Consider the following 18,932-nt stretch of genomic DNA (forward strand, 5'->3'; position numbering starts at 1 on the left):
CTAGGCCAATCAGTAGACAGTCTATTGATGTTAAACAGAAATGTTTTTTAGGAAAATACTAGAGACCCGGTGCATGGATTCGTGCACTGGTGGGGGGTATGGCCTGCAGGGATTGGCCTGCTGTGGGAGCACCGCTCATCCCAGTCAGCCAGGCAATGCTCCCACTGGGAACACACTGACCACCAGGGGGCAGCTCCTGCATTGAGCGTCTGCCCCATGTTAGTCAGTACGCGTCATAGCGACTGGTGAACTGGTTGTTCTGGTCATTCTGCCGTTTGATCTCTGGGCCTTTATTATCTAGGATAAATATTTCAAAAACTAGTGGACTGACTGAAATATATATGGAGAATATGGTGTAAGTAATATGTTTGTCATATGACAAAAATTGAGATAAGTGTTATGTACACATGCCATTTTAAGAAGAGGGTATTCACAGATGTAAAATTTTTGAATTACACCTCCTCCCACAACCACATCAAAATTACAACTAAATTACAGAACAACCATCATTGAGAACAACCTGAACACTAGTGGCACAGAAATTCTATAACTAAGGATATAAAGAAGAAACCATGTGGAGACTGACAGGAGGGGCAGAGACATAGAAAAGGCAGGTCCCACACTGATGGTGTGACAATTAAGAATTGGGAGGGATTTCTCCACTGCAGAAGGTTCCCCTGAGGAGTGAGAGGTCCCAGTCACACCAGGCCCCCTGGCTCTGGGCACCAGGGCTTGGAAGAGGCGTCCCCATAAAATCTGGCTGTCAAACCCAGTGGGGGTTGATTCTGAGTGGGATGGAAGGCTGCTGGAGACCTAGACACTTCTCTTAAGGGGTTTGTACACTTACTAACTCACTCGTTCTAGCATCCAGTGCAGGGACAGCAGCTCAAAAGCATCAGGAACATGTGGAGAGGAATTAAATTGACCACCACCAGGGTGAGTGCTGGAGGGGCAGGGGTCTAGCAACTCTCTTCAGGGACAGAAGTGCTGGCAGGCTCCATTATTCCTTTGTTGAGAGTTCTTCCCACCCAGCTGGCAGAATGACAAGTCTGTGCTCTCCATTAACCTAGCTAATATTATTCACCCCACCCAGGTGATTTCCTAAGACCCTGTGTCACCCACGTACACACTGGTCCAAGCCTTGGCTTGCGCTGCAGAATTTGTTTCAAAATATCTCAAAGATTTACAAACCCCAAACAGGCAGTGGCTGGTCTCAGCATGTATTGTAGCTCTTGTTATGCAGCCACAAGTCCAGCACAAATGGTGACAGGAAACAACTTGCATTGTAACACCCACCAGGTGGCCCCAACCTTAGTATAAGCTGTGATCAGTCTTGGCATGGAATGCAACCTCAAATAGGTGACCACAAGCCCAGCACAAGTGGTGGCTGGTCTTACCTCACATAATGATGCCCACCCAAGTGTCCCAGGCCTGGCACTATTGGCAGCCAGCACAAGTTTGCAGTATAGTCTCTCACAAGCTCCTCTAAGCGCAGCACAATCAATAACTGACCACAGATCACTTTGTAGCTCCTATCAATATGCCCCAAACCCACCCCCAGTTGCAACTAACCTTGGTCTACACTGAAGCCCCTCCCAGAAGGCTCTAAAATAAACACACACAGTGTCTGGTTTCAGACCACATCAGAGCAGTACCTGACCAGCTTCACAAGTGACACATCCTAAGGGAGGACTCACGAGCACCAGAGTCCCAATAAAGTGACTCCCACTACATGTGGTCAGCCCCTATGCAATAGGACATGGCTGTATTTATAGCCTTATACAGTCAGCCTCACCAAGTGACATGCCAGGAGGAATTGAGGCCCAACTACAACAGAAGGGAATATACAAAACTTTCACAAAGGACAACCCTGAAGCACCCAGCTTGGGTGACTAGGAAGACTGTGCCACTGGTCCTCACAGGATACTGACTATATAGGCCACTCTACAAGAACAGTGAGATATAGCAAATCTACCTAGCAAATGAGGGGTGTGGGGAGGGGAGGTCAGCTAAAGTGAGGAGACAAAGAAACATGTCCCACATGAAATAACAAAACAAAACTTAAAAACAAGAAACAAAACAAAATGGAGTTCAATAATCTACCATATATAGAGTTCAATATACTGGTTATAAGGATGCTCAATAAACTTAGGGAAAAAAATAGATGTACTCAGTGAGAACTTCAACAAAGAGATAGAAAACAAAAAAGTACCAGTTAGAAATGAAGAGTACAATAACTTAAATAAAACACTAGAGAGAATTAACAGCAATTAGATGAAACAGAGAAGCAAACCAGTGATCTGGAGGACAAGGTAGGAGAAAACATTCAATCAGAACAACAAAAATTAAAATAATAATATTTTTTAAGAAATGAGGATAGCTTATTGTCCTCTGGAAATCAACTGTACCAACATTTATAGCATAGAGATACCAGAAATGAGAAGAGAAAGAGAACAAGGAATTGAAAACCTGTTTGAAGAAATAATGATGGAAAACTACACTAGCCTGGCAAAGAAAATAGACATACAATTCCAGGAAGTACAAAGGGTCTCAAACAATATGACTCTAAAGAGGAGCACAACAAGACACATCATCATTAAAATGCTAAAGGTTAAAACAAAGAGAATCTGAAAAGCAACAAAAAGAAAAAGAAAGAAAGAAGAAAGAAAGAAAGAAAGAAAGAAAGAAAGAAAGAAAGAAAGAAAGAAAGAAAGAGGGAGGGAGGGAGGGAGGGAGGGAGGAAGGAAGGAAGGAAGGAAGGAAGAGAGAGAGAGAGAGAGAGAGAGAGAGAGAGAGAGAGAGAGAGAGAGAGAAAGGAAGAAAGAAAGAAGAAGAAAGAAAGAAAGAAAGAAAGAAAGAAAGAAAGAAAGAAAGAAAGAAAGAAAGAAAGAAAGAAAGAAAGAAAGAAAACAGTATGTACAAGGGAGCTACTACAAGACCATCAGCTGATTTCTCAACAAGTGAATTTTACCAAACATTCAAAGATGAATTAATAGCTATGCTTCTCAAACTAATAAAAAAACTAAAGGGGAAGGAAGGCTCCCAAGTTCATTTTATAAGGCCAGCATTACACTGATACCAAAACAAGACAAAGACATTATAAAAAGACTAGAGGCCCAATGCATGAAATTTGTGCATGGGTAGGGTCCCTAGGCCTGGCTGGTGATCAAGGCCAGCTGGGGCCTTCCTTCATTCTGCGCCATCCCCTGGTGGCCAATGCATGTCATAGCGAGAGGTCAAACTCCCAGTTGGTCGAACTCCCGAGGAGACAATTTGCATATTAGCCTTTTATTATATAGGATAATTATAGGCCCAAATCCTTGATGAACAGAGTTGCAAAAACCCTCAACAAAATATTACCAAACCAAATTCAGCAATACATTAAATTGTACTAGTATCAAGTGGGATTATTCCTGGGATTCAAAGTTGGTTCAATTCTGTAAAATAATATGATATACCACACAAATCAAATGAAGGATAAAAATAATGTGATCATATCAATAGATACAGAAAAAGCATTTGGCAGAACTCAACATACATTTATTCAATTACTTTCAGCAAAGTGGGAATAGAGGGAACATACCTCAACAGCCAAGATTATTCCACAGAACAACATTCCAATCATTAGAACTGAAGAAGAGATAAAGAGTATACCACACAAGCAAAAAATAAATAAAAATAAAAAAATAACCCAAAAACAAAAAAAAACTTTTTCCTTGGGGGAAAAAAGTATACCAGATAAGTAAAAGGTGAAGTAGTCCATCACCAATAAACTAGTACACAATAAGTATTAAAGCAACTTCTTTAAGAAGAAAAAAAATCACAATATGAATATGAAAATATAGGAAAGGAAGAAATTCTTAGTAAAAGCAGTAAATCCACAAAAAAACTAAAAATAGAACCCAGCAATTTCACTTCAGGGTACTTATCCAAAATAATTGATAACTTCAATTCAAAAAGATATATGTGTCCATATGTTCTTTGCAGCATTATTTAGAATAGTAAACAACATAAGTACCCATTGATAGATGAAATGAAGAAGGTAATGTGGTATATAAATACAATGGAATGTTACTCAGCCATTTAAAAATTGAAATCTTGCCATTTGTGACATCATAGATAAACCTAGAGGGTATTATACTAAGTAAAATTAAGTCAGGCAGAAAAGACAAATACATATGATTTCACTTACATGTGGTATCTAAAAATAGTCAACTAACAAAACAAACAAACTGATAAACGCAGATAATAAATATATGATTACCAGATGAGAGAGGGGTTGAGTTATTGGTGAAACAGTTGGAAAAGATTAAGAAGTGCAAATTGCCAGTTATAAAAACAGCCCTGGTATGTAAGGTATAGCATAGGGTATATAGTCAATAATGCTTTAATAACTATGCATGTTGCCAGATGTACTAGACTTTTCAGGGTGATCACTTCATAAGTTATAAATATGTAATCATTATATTGTACATTTGCAACTAATATAGATGTCAACTGTAATTAATTTTTTTAATATATAAAAAATAAATATAAATAGTGGCTCTGCCATGTACCAGTGGTTTTACTTTGACCAATATGCCCATGTAATTTGTTAGGATTAAATTAGAACATACTTTCACAGCTCTTAGAACAGTGTCTGGCATGAAGCAAGTGATCAATACATTTTGCTTCTACTATAAAATAATATTAACTAGTCTTTTTCCTGAAAAACTGCAATGGAATTAATAGTTTTATGTCAGTATATTTACCACATAATGATTTTTCATATTTTACTTAAAACCAGATTATTTTAAAGACAAAAAGTGATACAATTATAGCCATTGGTGCCATTTGCCCATGTTTTTTTGTGGTTTTCCCACTTCTGGGCATACAGTTGGTGGGTTCCTCCTGGTTCCTTGGCATTCATTAGCTGTCACCACTTGACTTACTTTATTTAACCAATGAAATGGGAGTAGAAGTGTTATGTACCACTTCTGGGTGAAATTGTGCAATCTGTCACTCTCTCTTTGCCTGGAGAAGCAGGACTAGGTTAGGGGTGGGCCAGAGAACACCAACTTTGTTTCTTCTTCATATGAACAAGCTGAGAGAGAAGAAATGGCTCTATAAATTAGGAAACTGATGTGAATAAAGACACTGAGACTAGAGGGTAGAAATAGTATGTTTGTGGAACAGCAAATACTGGGTTCAGTTTTTCTTGTATGTGTTTTATGGAATTTTTCTACTGCACATCTGATACATACTCAAGTAGAAGAACATGGAATATATAAAAAAAGATTTTACATAAATAATCCTATATTAAAAATATCTTATAACTAGGTATTTTATATTCAATAAAATATACAATAATGTATATAGTATAATTGACAGAAGAAAACATAAAGAACATACTCTATTCCAATTAGCCAAATTAATTATTGCTCTAGTAGGAGTAATTTGTATAAATAGCAAACAGAAACAAAACAAATATTTATAATTTGAAATATCATATAGCTTAAAATATTATGAAGTTCCTTCTTTTAAAAAGATAACATTTAAATAACTAGCTCTTCTCCGGTGTAATATACTATAGTATACATCCAGAAAATCTTTCCCCAATTGACTCACAACATTCTTGGCCTTCAAAAACTGCAATTTCTGAAAGCTTGCCTTAAGTGAAAAAAGAAACAAAGAATCTCCAAGAAAAGCAATATTCTATCTCTGGCCTGAAATTATTGTTTTGAAAGATTCAAAACATAGAAGAGAAACAAAAAATAGCTGAAATCTTGGATCAGATAAGCTTTTCCTTATACAGTATTATCTCATTGATGATTAAACAAAATGAAAAATCCAGACATTAGGTTTACCATTCCATTCCAATAGACTATCATTCTCAGAGTGAATGGTGGAAATGAAGCAGGTGGGTAGAAGTTAAAGTAACTGACTCTCCAGGGCAAGGAAAAGAAGGCAGGCAAACCTCCTCTAATCATAGCAACAGGAAAACTGGATCTCCAGGAAAATAAACTAACAATCCTAGCTAAAAGAAGGGTCTTCATCTACAGAAATTTTAATAGCAAGTCCCTGGTAAAGGACTTTGAGTAAATAAATTTATCATCTGTGGACTTCCGAGCATGGCTCCCTGAAAAATGTCACACTGATCAGAGATCAAATGGAAGTGTTTCGTGGATGAAACACTCCTCCTGTGTGAGGCAACCCACAGAACCTCACCTGGGGATGTGATTTATTACTCTCGCCCAGAAAGCAGATGTTCAATGAGGATAAAAGAACAGCCCTCCACATTGCAGACCTGTCCCTCTTCATCTGAGCTTGACTGCCAGAACGTTGAATAATTAGTAAAGCCTGATATTAGGGTAAAATCTATGATTTACGTGAGTCTGATTTAACAATCTGATCCTTTGTGTTAGCTTGCCGTGTACTGAATATTCTTTTTTTTTTTTTCATTAAAAAGCAACAATACATTTCCAATGTATATATGACATTTTTCTACTAGGTGCTTTTTTACTTTTTTAAATCAAATTAATGCAAAAGCAGGGGGGTTTGTTTGTCTTGTTTCTGAAGATCACATTCTGATAAAACATTAGAAAAATGTTAATATATAGAATGTGCTTAGGAATATAAAATTTTACTTATATTTTTTTGCATTACTGAAGTGCATAAGGTATTTTTCAAGAGACTAGTCATTGATTTTCAGAAACCTGTTCTTAAAATTCATGTGGTTACACCCCAATGGCAGTTAGATTGACAGAAGTCTCCAAAAACATAAGTCATAAAACAAAGTTGTATAAAAATTGTACTAATATAAATGAAACTCCAAATCTATTTTAACAGTAACTTCTTAAAACATATATATACCATGATATAAATAAAATTAAAATCTGTGGAGCATATTTATTGCTAAATAAAGTTATCTGTTCTTTCAAGTTCACTCTGCTATTCTTAGTGGGGGGAAAAGTACACAAATTTTTTCCACGTTAGAAATTCTGCCAGTCTTATGAAGAAGAAACTTCTATGAAGAGCCTGAGTAGAAAGGTAACACATTTATTCATTCTCCCTGAATATTATATTCAAATGTATTAGTACATAAGCCTTCCAGATTGTTCATCAGAGTTTAATATATTGGCTGATCTTCCTTAAAGGGTGCAGGGACACTTCCTTCATCTCTTGAGTCTCACATTTTTTTAAATTAAAAAAAATAATAAACTAAACCTCAGAGGGAAGTACTGCAACAATGGTTTTACCCTTGCTGCCATACTTGTTCTTCTCCATCACAATTCACTTAGCATCGATTTGTCATTACTCTTCCAAGAAATTAAGAAGCTCTTTCCCTTTCTTCCTTACAAATGCTCTTGCTACCTATAAACATCCTCCTCCTCCTCAAGTTCCTTTTTCAAAAACATAACTTTACAATGAGGGTGTCCTCATTTCATATACATGCGTATGAAATTAATGCTGCAATGAATAGCTTTCAGATGTTTGGAACAAGTGCTAAAAATATTTTATCATTATTTGAGCCTCTTGCTCATAAACCTCCTATAAGTGCATCAATGTACAGCATTCAAACAGAAAAAAAGAAAAACAGAATTTTTTTTTTCATAAAGTCAATGGATATACTCAATGTTTGATTTGGGGTAAAAAATAAGAAAGGTATTTACATCTCCCCCCATTTACAGCCTACCTTACTTTTCTCCATTGCAATTAATGGTATAAGCATTGTGTATGCAACAGACATCACTTGGAAAGCATAGGACAATCTAACAGCTCTTAATGCTTATTGATGTCAAGAATATCAGTTCTTTTCAATGGAGGATGCATTCATCAATCTATCCTTGACATGGGACATCTTTCAGCTACATAAATCAAATACAATTGGTATGTTTTAAAATATATAAAATACTGTTACAATTTTTTAAAAGGTTCCAACACATCATAATCGTGATTACTGTTACACCCCCCACCCCCCAAAAAAGAGAAACACAAAACTACCAAGCCAAACAGAGAATTTTTTTTTTTTTTAGAAAAGGTGATTATACATAAAAAATTAAGATAGTCTGGAACTATATTTAGAGTCCTAAGAGGATAAAAAACCACAAAACACAGCAACATGAAAAAGCATCCCTTTGTTAAATTTGGACATTCCTGCCTCTATCATCAGGTTAAATGTGGACTAGGAAGTATATTTTGTTTTCTAAATAAACATTATTTAAAACAATATCAAATTTAGGTAATTATGCAAAATTATAGAATTTTAAACATTTTAGCAAGGAAGTTTTCATGTGGGTCATAATAAAAATCATATGTACAAAATAACATACTTATTTTACAGTTACTAAAAATATTTTAAAACAACTATATGTCCTAAATCTAACCAAGAAGGATAAGTTACCTATAGTTAAAAATATAAATAAATAACTAATATGCATATATTTTAGGGCACTACAAATTAAATTTTCAGAATTATTTAAAATATCTAGTAGAAGTGTCTATGGTTTTCCTTCTAAGCACTTCTGTATTTAAATAAATAATTCTCACTATCATAAAATTATTTCCTTAGCTCATATATTATACATAGTAGATGGGCATTAACATAGTACATCTTCATCATCACAGTTATTGCTGGTCCACACTGCATATTTTAGAGAAATTCAATATATATATATATATTGATTTGAGAGAGAGAGAGAGAGGAAGGGACTGGGAGAAAGAATCATCGATCAGATGCCTCCTGCAAATCCCTGAGTAGAGATTGAGCCCATAACCCAGGCATGTGCCCTGACAGGGAATCAAAGCCACAACCTTTTAGTGCATGGGAGGATGCTCAGCCAAGTGAGCCACACCAGCCAGGGTGAGAATTCAAATAATATATAACAAATATACAGTATACAATTACCTATATATTTGCATATGTAATGCATGTATAATTTTTATTGAGTTTTGCAATCATGCAATCCACCTGCATTCTAAAATCAGGACAACAAAACAAAATCCTGATTTTTGATCTGGAATACCTAAGCACAATCTATAGCTCTGACAGACACTTGTTAGTAAAGTTACATGAACTTGAGAAAGTCACCCAACCTCTTCAAATTCCACTATTCTTATTTTGAAAATGAATATACTTATACTTGCCCATCTCTTATTTTTAGTTAGTGACTATTTCAGACAAATATACAGGCATAATGGTAAAACATAATGTTTCCTTTCATCAATAAATACTAATGTTGCACTCTTTGCAATAGTCAGATACACTCTGATGCCTCTTTCTTCTTCTTTGGGGAATAATTATAAACCTTAGCTTTATTATACCCTGGGATATAGTACAGTAATTACAATGGTTCCTATACATTTTTGCTAAAAATAGATTAACACTCCCATGTTCACCCTGTTTTTAATTCACTTTTAATAAAATCAAATAAATACAAGAAAATTAAAGTTAAATGGACAGATTATATAATAAACATTGTGAGAAAATATATATTTTTTCCATGAAAGTAAAATTAACCAGTATATTACATGTTCACAGATGTATATTCAGCCCAAGTTCCAGTAAAAAATTAAAATAAAATGGGGGGGGCGGGGTAAGAGATGGAAGGGCTTTGGAGCAAGCAGCACTGAAATGTCTTACCGGTATTAAAGAGAAATCATAAAATTGTACCTTTTGAGGTAGAAACCTTTTTTTTTAGTCTGTATTGATTGAGAGCTTCTGCTCGTTACTTTTGAGGGGAAAAGTACCTTTCTTTATTGACTTAATCCAGTTGCTAATACAAAGTCGTTTTTTTTTCCTTTGCATCCTAGTCAAAATATCTTTAACTGAATTCTTTCTTCTTCTTCTTTAAAATGATATTGACCATTCAAGTTAATAATCTTTACCAAGGAAGTGCTTTATTGTAGGTGATATAGTTTCTTACATTACCTAAATTAAAACGTTTCAAATATAAAATAAGAAAATAAAAAGAAAGATAATAACAGGATAGAAGAATAAACTCTAGAAAACAGAGAAACAGAAGTTTTTGTATCTTGACATAAAAGGGTGCTTTAAGTGGCAAAATCAACGAGACATACAGTTTTTTCATGTAAATAAATATATTTGTAGTTTTATTTCAATACCATGATTTAAACCCAGCATTTGACCATGCATATTATGTTATGTAACAACACAAATAATTTAAGAAATTTTATAACATATTCTTGAATGTTACCACCATTAACCATGATTATTTCATAGAACTCAATAACACCTGCTTTCTTCTCCTTAGCACTGTGGCTGTTCTAGTTCCTAGCACCCTGCCCACAACACTGAGCCACTCTCTGGGATCCATCACCTTATCCTTGCAATAAACTACAACATTCATGAATGCCTTGTTGCTTCCTAGGCATTTGATAATTAAAGTTATTATAGAAATTCAATACACAAGGACAGGCCAAAATCAGGTGGCTATTTCAAGTCTAGGAGGTATGCTTTCATTTATGAAATTTCAAAAAACTTCCCATAATACTTATAAGGTCCATATCCAATAAGCCTTCTTCACCTGTTTAGTGATATAGATTTTTAATTTCTATAGTAAGAATAAGACCCATCATTATTCTATTTGAAGACATACTGCTTTTATCTTTTTATCTCAATGTAAGGAAAAAAATAGAGATAATTTAGTTCTTCAGTAGAAATTGCCCTACTAGGACAGCAGAAGCTAAAAGCATTGTTTTCAAACTTACCTAATGTGCACAGAATATGTGGTGAAATTAAATGAAGACTATAACCACAGAGACAAATGACATGGATGAGAAGCTTGAACAAAAAATATGCACTGCCAAGTGGAATATTACATTCTAGAATAGTTGAACATAAAATTTTAAAATAAAAGTCTATTTTGTTTTTAAAGTACAATAAAAATAAGGTAGGAATATGTTAGTTGAAACTTTCATCAATATTTTATGCAATTTGGTACAAATGCAAAATGTGTGAAATATTTGGAATGGAAACATTTCTGTCTTACATACTCTGAGAAATAGCTAGCATATAGAATAAAGGAAAATTGATTATATTCAACATTTAATAAGTCACCGATTCCTTATGGTCAAGTAATGATTTAACCTAGGTTGAAATATGTACTGGTTTAAATAAACCTTCAGTGCATGTAGGATTCCACAGGGCCTTGAAAAGAAGAAAACAAAAATAAATAAATGAATGACATCAAATTAATAAAACAAAATGAAATGAAATTTAATGAACATATAAAATTCTTAGACACTTTTAAAAAGCACACAGACCAACATAAAACTGTCCTATTTATGATTTTCTAAGTAAATATTGCTGTTAAAATTTATTAAAAATATTTATATTAGTAATGTTTATAGGCTCCGATTAAATACACTTTAGTATTAAACACAATATGAAAGAGGGAAGACCAATGGACTAAATTTTATTATTTCTTGGTTTTGTAGAGTCAAAAATAACAGTTTCACTAAACTATTTCCTCTTAGAATTCTTCAAGTAAAAAACTTCAGGCAAATTAAGCAATTAAGTAATAAGTCTCACTTGGCTCTCCTGGTATTGTTGTAAATCATATTTAGTTACAATCCAAGGTCCTAAACACAAAGTTCCAACATAATTTTGTCAATCTGTAGCAACTATATTATTATTTTTAAATTTCTATACTTTATTATAGTTTAAGTGATGGAAAACGAAAACATTTAAAAGTCTATACTAAGAAGTATAGAATATGATATCTGCCCCTAAGAAAAGTAGAATTCAGTTGGAGAGACATAGATATAGAAAAAAATGATCTATACTGTAAGGTGATAGGTTATATGTGAATATATGTACATATATTGAGAACTGATATGATATAGAACAGACAACTGCAAGATAGTAGGTTATACAGGACTGATAGCTGCGGAAGTTCTGACATGAGAGGTTTCTCCCAGTTTGGGTGATCAAATCAAGTATATGAGACTGCAGCTTGGCCCAAAAAGAAAGATATTACAGAGGAGGGTTAGTCCAGATAAAATGGTTAAATACAACAAAACAAACAAACCAAAACACTAAACAACAGAGACAAGATATAGCAATTTATGTTGGAGCAGTCCAAATGGAATAAAAGGTTTAAGTTTAGAAACAGTAGGAGCTAAAATTGCCTAAATAGGGAAGGGTATACTTTTAGCTGCTACAGATGCTGGTTTGAGAAATGTGAATTTTATCATTTACTAGTAAACCTAGTGAGCCAGGGAGTTTTAAATACAAAACAATGTAAGCTGTGTGCGGTGTTTTCTTTTTTCTTTCTTTTTTTTTTTTTTTTTTGCTTTATTTTTGCATATTTCTTTGTGGTACCATATAGATTAGAATACGTAGAGACTATAAGTAGGAAGACAAGACCACAGTCAACATGAAGAAGTCCTAAAGCAATAAGCAGTATTGAAAAGTAATTATTCTTCATAATATGATTTCCCCTACCAAGATGCTTGCTCCAGTTTTGTTAACAGTCAACCCGTCACTCAAGTTACAGCTCAAGCACAACATCCTCAGAACGGTCTTTCCTGATGAGTCTTTTCTAGGCACACGATCTCCTCTTTATCTGATTCATATTTTAATTTCATATTTCTGCTTATTTCCTTCATGGACCTTATCACTGGGAAAATATCTTATTTAGTTATATCATTTCTAGTTTATTATCTATCATTATCCACTAGAATATGAAGTTTATGAAGAAAGGGAATTTGTCTATCACACATTGCTACAATCTCAGTGCCTGGAATATCCTTATTTTTTAAATGACTATATGCATGAAAAAGGTGAAATATCTGATGACGAAAATAATCACAGGGCTACTGAACATTATATATAGGTACAATATGTATTTGCCAACCAAAAATGCTTATACAAAAAAAACAACAACAAACGAACACAAAAATCTGTAGAATCATTAAGACTAACAAAGAGTTAAAAGAAGCCCAATGTTCAGTATCCGCTCCCCAAATGCTAGTTGAAACAATGTGAACAGAGGAAATATATTTTTATATTTTATGTATCTCAGAAATTTGGAATTCAGCTATCCACAAAGTGGAGGTTACCACATATCACAAATATAAACTTAAGTAAGGCCTCGCTTGTGGGAAACGCCTCACTGTTTAGAAAACCTTACATACCCAATCCCAATCCTCCAACTCAGCTTCAGCTAGCTCACCTTCCCCTAGGAAACAGGATCTGACAGTCTGACCCGGCAATCTCTGACCTCAATCATGCTCCACATTGTGTTGCTGCCTCTAATGCTCTATAAAACTTGCTCTTGCCCCGAATCCCTCAGAAGAATGCTCCACTATTTGTGAGGCACCACACTACACAATCCATGGATTATTTCCCTTTGAATAAAGGACATCAAACTCATTACTAAATTGTATACTTTTGTCATTTGACAGATTGGCGACGAGGATGGAATCTGAAGAAACCTGCTGAAGATTCCAGGGATGGCTCCCAGATGCAGGTGAAGGTACCCACAGCGCCCTTTAGGTCTGCTGTCCCTCCAAGATTGCCCTTAAGCTTCTCTCAAATCAAACTCCACTTATTTTGTGTTCTGAGCTCTTCAGTGATGTTTGTTCTAATCCTTCCTGCTAGGAAATTGGGGTGTGAGAGACTCCAGACTTTTCACAGGATGAAAATGTGGATTTGAAAAACTTCAGATATTTACAGTGTGGAAACTGGGGTGTGACAGACTCCAGATTTTCACACACAAGACTTACAGGTCTCAGGAATTGTGCACAGGCAGCCAGAAACAGGAAATCTGCTTGAATTAGAAAAATATTATTTCAATAGCAACAACAAAATAATGGCTAGTTCTCAATCTACAGAAAGCAGGGACACACCTCCCAGGACTCCTGCCCTTTTTATGATAAAGAAATAAGATGCAAACAACTGTCTATTCCTAAAACATTGGCAATAAATAACCAAAGACAATTTAGAAGTATAGTCGCCATTTTGGGGTTCTCTATGTTTGGGCTTATCTACTTATGAAGAGCCTTTAAAGTACAGGTTCAAACACTAAACAAAAAGAATGGCATACTTTCTTTGGTATGCTGATGTGTAAGCTTCTGAATCAAAAATTGTCTCTTAAATATTCATGGCAAAAAGCTGCCAGACAGTTAAAACAACAGAAATCTAAAAAATCAGAAAAGACATTTCACACAGTCACTCTAATCCCAACTGTACCCCATCCTCTCACTTCCCTTCTTCCTAACTACCCTGAGATCTCAACTCGTGGTTGGAGTTCCCTTTCCATTCTGAAGATCTCATCACTCAATCCCCTTTTAAAACTCAGCCAACAGAAAATCCTAATAAAGACAAGGACACCCCTAAATTTATTCTTCAATCCAAGGCACTTTTACACCACGATCCAAGGCTGAACTATGAGTCATAGTAAAATACTTCCCTAAATGGAAGGAGGATCCTCAAAAAATTTACCGAGGAATTTAGAATCCTGATTAATACTTATGACCCAGGACTCCCTGATCTATGTCAATTGATATACCTTCTGGTGGGTCCTGAAAATGGTGAGAGAGGCAGGCTGGATGAAACCGTAAGAGGAACCTAGATGAGAAGCTCAAGCTACTACCAGAGATGCTAGATGAACTTGTAAAATGGCTCACAATTTTTTGAAGGGCTATTCCCGGAGTATTTCCACTAAGAACACATTGGGCTCTTGTTCAATCTTGTAAACAAACAAAGGATGAATCACTAGCAGATTTTAGAACTAGATTCAAATATTTATTTCTGAGACATTCAGGTTTTACTGAAACAACTTTCTCAAATCAATTTGTCCTCGAGTACCTCTTTATGGGTGGCCTCTTAACCAGATCTGTCCAGTGTGATCAAGCATGACAGGCCAAAATGGGAAGTCATGAATTTGATGAAGTTTATATTCCAGCTGAACATTCTGAATGTACTTTAGAATCATAAAACCCATGGCCCTCCAGCTCTAAGGGTCTCAGCCAACAAACAAGCCACCTTATAACTTTAAACTTCAAGGGACCTGACTTAAACAATCCTGGCCCCTATGCCACATCTCTGAACGGACAGCATATTGGAAAAGAAACTGGCCCCAAAGAAACATGTGCTGAACCCACCTTCTGTACCTCTAAAATGACCTCAATGGCGAGAAACACACAAAAGTGGCCTTCTGTAGTCCCTCTAATGGACACAGTGAAATTCAAATAAAAATAAATGGAGAAACATGTACAGCTTTAGTAGATATAGGAGTGACCTTACCTATATTGAGCCCTACCTTTTTAAAACAACCACTCCATCAAGTGGAAAACAATATAAAATAGTGGGGGTTTCAGATAAGAAACAAGGAGACTACCCATCAAAACCAGCCTAGATGACTGACCCTAGGACTGGGTTCCTACAACTATACCTTTAGACTTTGTGATTCAAACCCTTTGAATTTAATCAGCCAAGATCTCATATTTAAATTACAAAGGCACAAATTTCACTCCCAATGGAAAATTAAGCCTTGAATTACCTGACCAACCTGAAAGAGAATTATTATGTGCCTACAGTTTGCTATAGATGATATTGAAGGTGAGTCACCCTATGAGACTCTAGAGTTATCTGAAGTTCCCTAGACTCTGGCAACTTTACTAACAGATAGTGGAGAATCAAAAGTGCTGAACTCATAAAAGTCTGAACAGAATATACCAAAACTTTGCCTAAACTGTCTTACTATCCATTAAAATCAAGCTGTGCAAGGGCTCACCCCCATTGTGAATTCTTTAATTTCCCTCATTTTATTTTTCCCTTGCACCAACCAGCCCTGTAACACTCCCATTCTTCAAATTAAAAAGCCAAAGGGGCAAGGAGGATGAGTTGGTTGTCCAAGATCTAGAGACACTAAATAAAATTGTGACTCCTCATTTTCTGGGGGCACCCAATCCAAACATCTTGTTATCACAGGTCACACACAAGTCCTAAGTGATTCACAGTGGGAAACTTATGTTCAGCTTTTTTTCTTTCTTCTTTTTTTTTTTTTGGTTAATCCTTACCCAAGAATATTTTTCCATTGCTTTTAAGAGAGAGTGGAGAGGGGAAGAGACAGAGAGAAACATCAATGTGAGAGAGACACATTGACTGGTTCCCTCCCTGACACGCCTGGACCAGGGCCCAGGATGGAATTGAGCCTACAACCAAGGGGCGTGCCCTTGACCAGAATTGAACTGGGACCCTTCAGTCTGTGGGCCTATACTCTAACCACTAAGCCAAACCAGCTAAGGCTCAGCTTTCTTTAATATCCCTCTTGTCCCAAGTAGACAATATTTATTTGCCTTTACATGGAACAAGAGACAACGTATTTGGATTGTAATGCCTCAGGGTTTTACTGAAACTCACACCTATTTTTCTCAAGCCTTCTATCAAGATCTGAGCTCCCTGTAATTCCCACAGGGGTGATCATTTTTACAGTATGTTATGATCTGTTCCTATGTTCTCCCACTCAGGAGGCCTCTAAATTAGACTTAATATATGGGGGAGAGGGGCAAAAGTAAATGGACAGTTGCGAGTATGCAAAACAGAATATTATTCTTGTATTATTATTAATTGTATTATAAGGACAACTGTAAACCCACTTTTGAACCACCCTGTATTTACACCAAGAGTTGGCAAAAAAAAAGTTCGCAAAGCCTCAAAGGAAAAACTTCAATTTTGCAAATAGGTTGTTCACGATTTAGGACATGACATAAGCACTCAGGAGGTTTCACTCTTTCCCAAGTGTATGCAATTAATATAAAACTTTCAAAAATCAACCACAAAACAAAACCTTAGTGGGCTTTTAGGCCAGGCAACATATTGCCAGCTTTGGATTCTTAACTTTTCCTTGGATTCTTTCTCTTTTTACGGACTCACCAAAACCTCTACACCAGAACTCCTACCATGGACAGATTAGCATTGTGGGAACCAGGCCAATGAGAGCGCAGAGGCTTGTTATTCATACATTGGGATGTTCAAGGCCAAGATACCATGAACAGTTGCAAGGCCACAGCGATCCCAAGGTACGCTGTGCCCTTCTGTGACCCAAATGATTGATGTCACTGTTCGCAACTAGCCTTCTTTGTCTCTGGAGTAATATACAGGTTACTGACCAGAGAGAGGCTAGAGAGAGCGCAGCTGGGCAGAGAGCTCAGAGCATGTAGCTCCTATGTGTGCAGGAGAGTGAACAGCTCAGACGGAGCTGAGAGCTGATACTGCTGATGTAAGGCTAAGAGTTCCAAGAGAGCTCAGATATAGCCACCATGTTAGCCAGCCAGTGTGCTGGGCAGGGGAAACAGGAGAAGCTGCTGAGCCAGAAAGCTCAGGTGCCACTATGATGTGAGGTGGTGAGTCTAAAAGGCAGCATGCGCCTGCTCAGATAATAGCTGTGGGTACAGAGACTAATGCTGCTTTATGGGAAAGAGGTATCTGTTCACCAACCGGTGTCTGGCTGCCTGCCTATATGGACTTTGCTGTAAAGGACTGTGTTGTCTGACAGCTATGTGGCCACTGGCTTCTGCAATAAAGACTCATTCTTATACACCCACAACTTCTCATGGCTTCTCCATCTGCCCTGCCACCAAGAATTGATCTGTGTCTCTCTGAGCAGTGGATAAAGGAGGAACTTGACCTAAGTTCCCAATAATTTGTACAGTGGGAGGGTTTGAGAAGGACCATCCCTGGCACAGTCGAATGGAAGAATTGAGAAGAATACATGAACTCAAAGCAAATCAGACCAGCAGAGCCATGCAGAGCTCCAGCTGGCTCTGACAAGCATGAACAACCATTTAATGACCTTAAAGCAGCCCACCCCTCAAACCCACCAGCATTAGGCCTACCCAACTATGAACTAATTCCTCCATGACAGGAATAATCAGGCTTTAGGAATTTTAACTCAAGGCCAAGGTGAAAGAATGAGACCTATTGTATGTTATAGTGTTACCTGTGGCATTGTCTTCTATGCAAATGTCAATGAATCCATGTTTACAATAAAAAAAAAAAAACAATAAAAAAAAGTTGGGCTCACTAGCTATAGTTTACCCAAATTGCATTAAGGAGGTCGCAGCTGTGGTTACATTAGTACAACTCTATCTGATCTCAGGAAATTATGTTTATCTTCAAACACCTTATGCTGTTCAGAGTCTTCTACACTCAGCCCCAACTCAACATATTTTCTTAATTAAACTCTTCTCTTTACTTATGATCTACTGTTATCTCCATCTAACATACATCTTAGGAATGCAAGGCTGGTACAATATACACAAATCAATAAACGTGATACATCACATAAACAAGTTGAGAGACAAAAATCTCATAATCATATCGATTGATGCAGAAAAGGCATTTGACAAATGCCTTTTCTGATAAAAACGCTCAGCAAAGTGGGAACAGAGGGATCATACCTCAACATAATAAAAGCCTTATATGAAAAACCTACAGCCAACATCATACTCAATGGGCAAAAACTAAAACCATTTCCCTTAAGAACAGGAACAAGACAGGGATGCCCACTTTCACCACTCCTGTTCAACACGGTACTGGAAGTGCTAGCCAAAGCGATAAGACAAGAAGAAGAAATAAAAGGCATCCAGATTGGAAAAGAAGAAGTAAAATTGTCATTATTCGCAGATGACATGATACTGTACTTAGAAAACCCTAAAGACTCCATCAAAAAATTATTAGACATACTAAATGAATTTGGCAATGTAGCAGGACACAAAATTAACACCAAGAAATCTATGGCATTTTTTATATGCCAACAGTGAACTTACAGAAAGAGAAATTAAAAGAACAATCCCATTTACCATTGCACCAAAAAAATTAAGATACCTAGGAATAAACTTAATCAAGGAGGTAAAAGACCTCTACCCAGAAAACTACAGGACATTGAAAAAAGAGATAGAGGAAGACATAAAGAGATGGA

The 18,932-nt window shown here is 36.2% G+C and overlaps 1 protein-coding gene across 4 annotated transcripts in view; it reads right to left on the reverse strand.

Moving 5' to 3' along the window:
• The window catches only part of CCSER1 (coiled-coil serine rich protein 1), a 1,176,231-nt gene that overhangs the window by 495,504 nt on the left and 661,795 nt on the right, over nt 1-18,932 (reverse strand). The window contains exon 10 of one of the 4 annotated variants that reach the window (XM_070392714.1): nt 10,043-11,149. The exons of the other annotated variants lie outside the window; for them this stretch is intronic. Within the exon in view, the coding sequence (XP_070248815.1) occupies nt 11,090-11,149 (60 nt within the window). The 3' untranslated portion in view covers nt 10,043-11,089. Of the gene's footprint in view, nt 1-10,042; nt 11,150-18,932 lie in introns of those variants that run through there. 4 annotated transcript variants of the gene reach the window in all.

This window comes from Myotis yumanensis, unplaced genomic scaffold (assembly GCF_028538775.1).
Source record: "Myotis yumanensis isolate MYYU_CA2020_CCGP unplaced genomic scaffold, mMyoYum1.0.hap1 SCAF_1, whole genome shotgun sequence".
NCBI classification, from domain to species: domain Eukaryota; kingdom Metazoa; phylum Chordata; class Mammalia; order Chiroptera; family Vespertilionidae; genus Myotis; species Myotis yumanensis.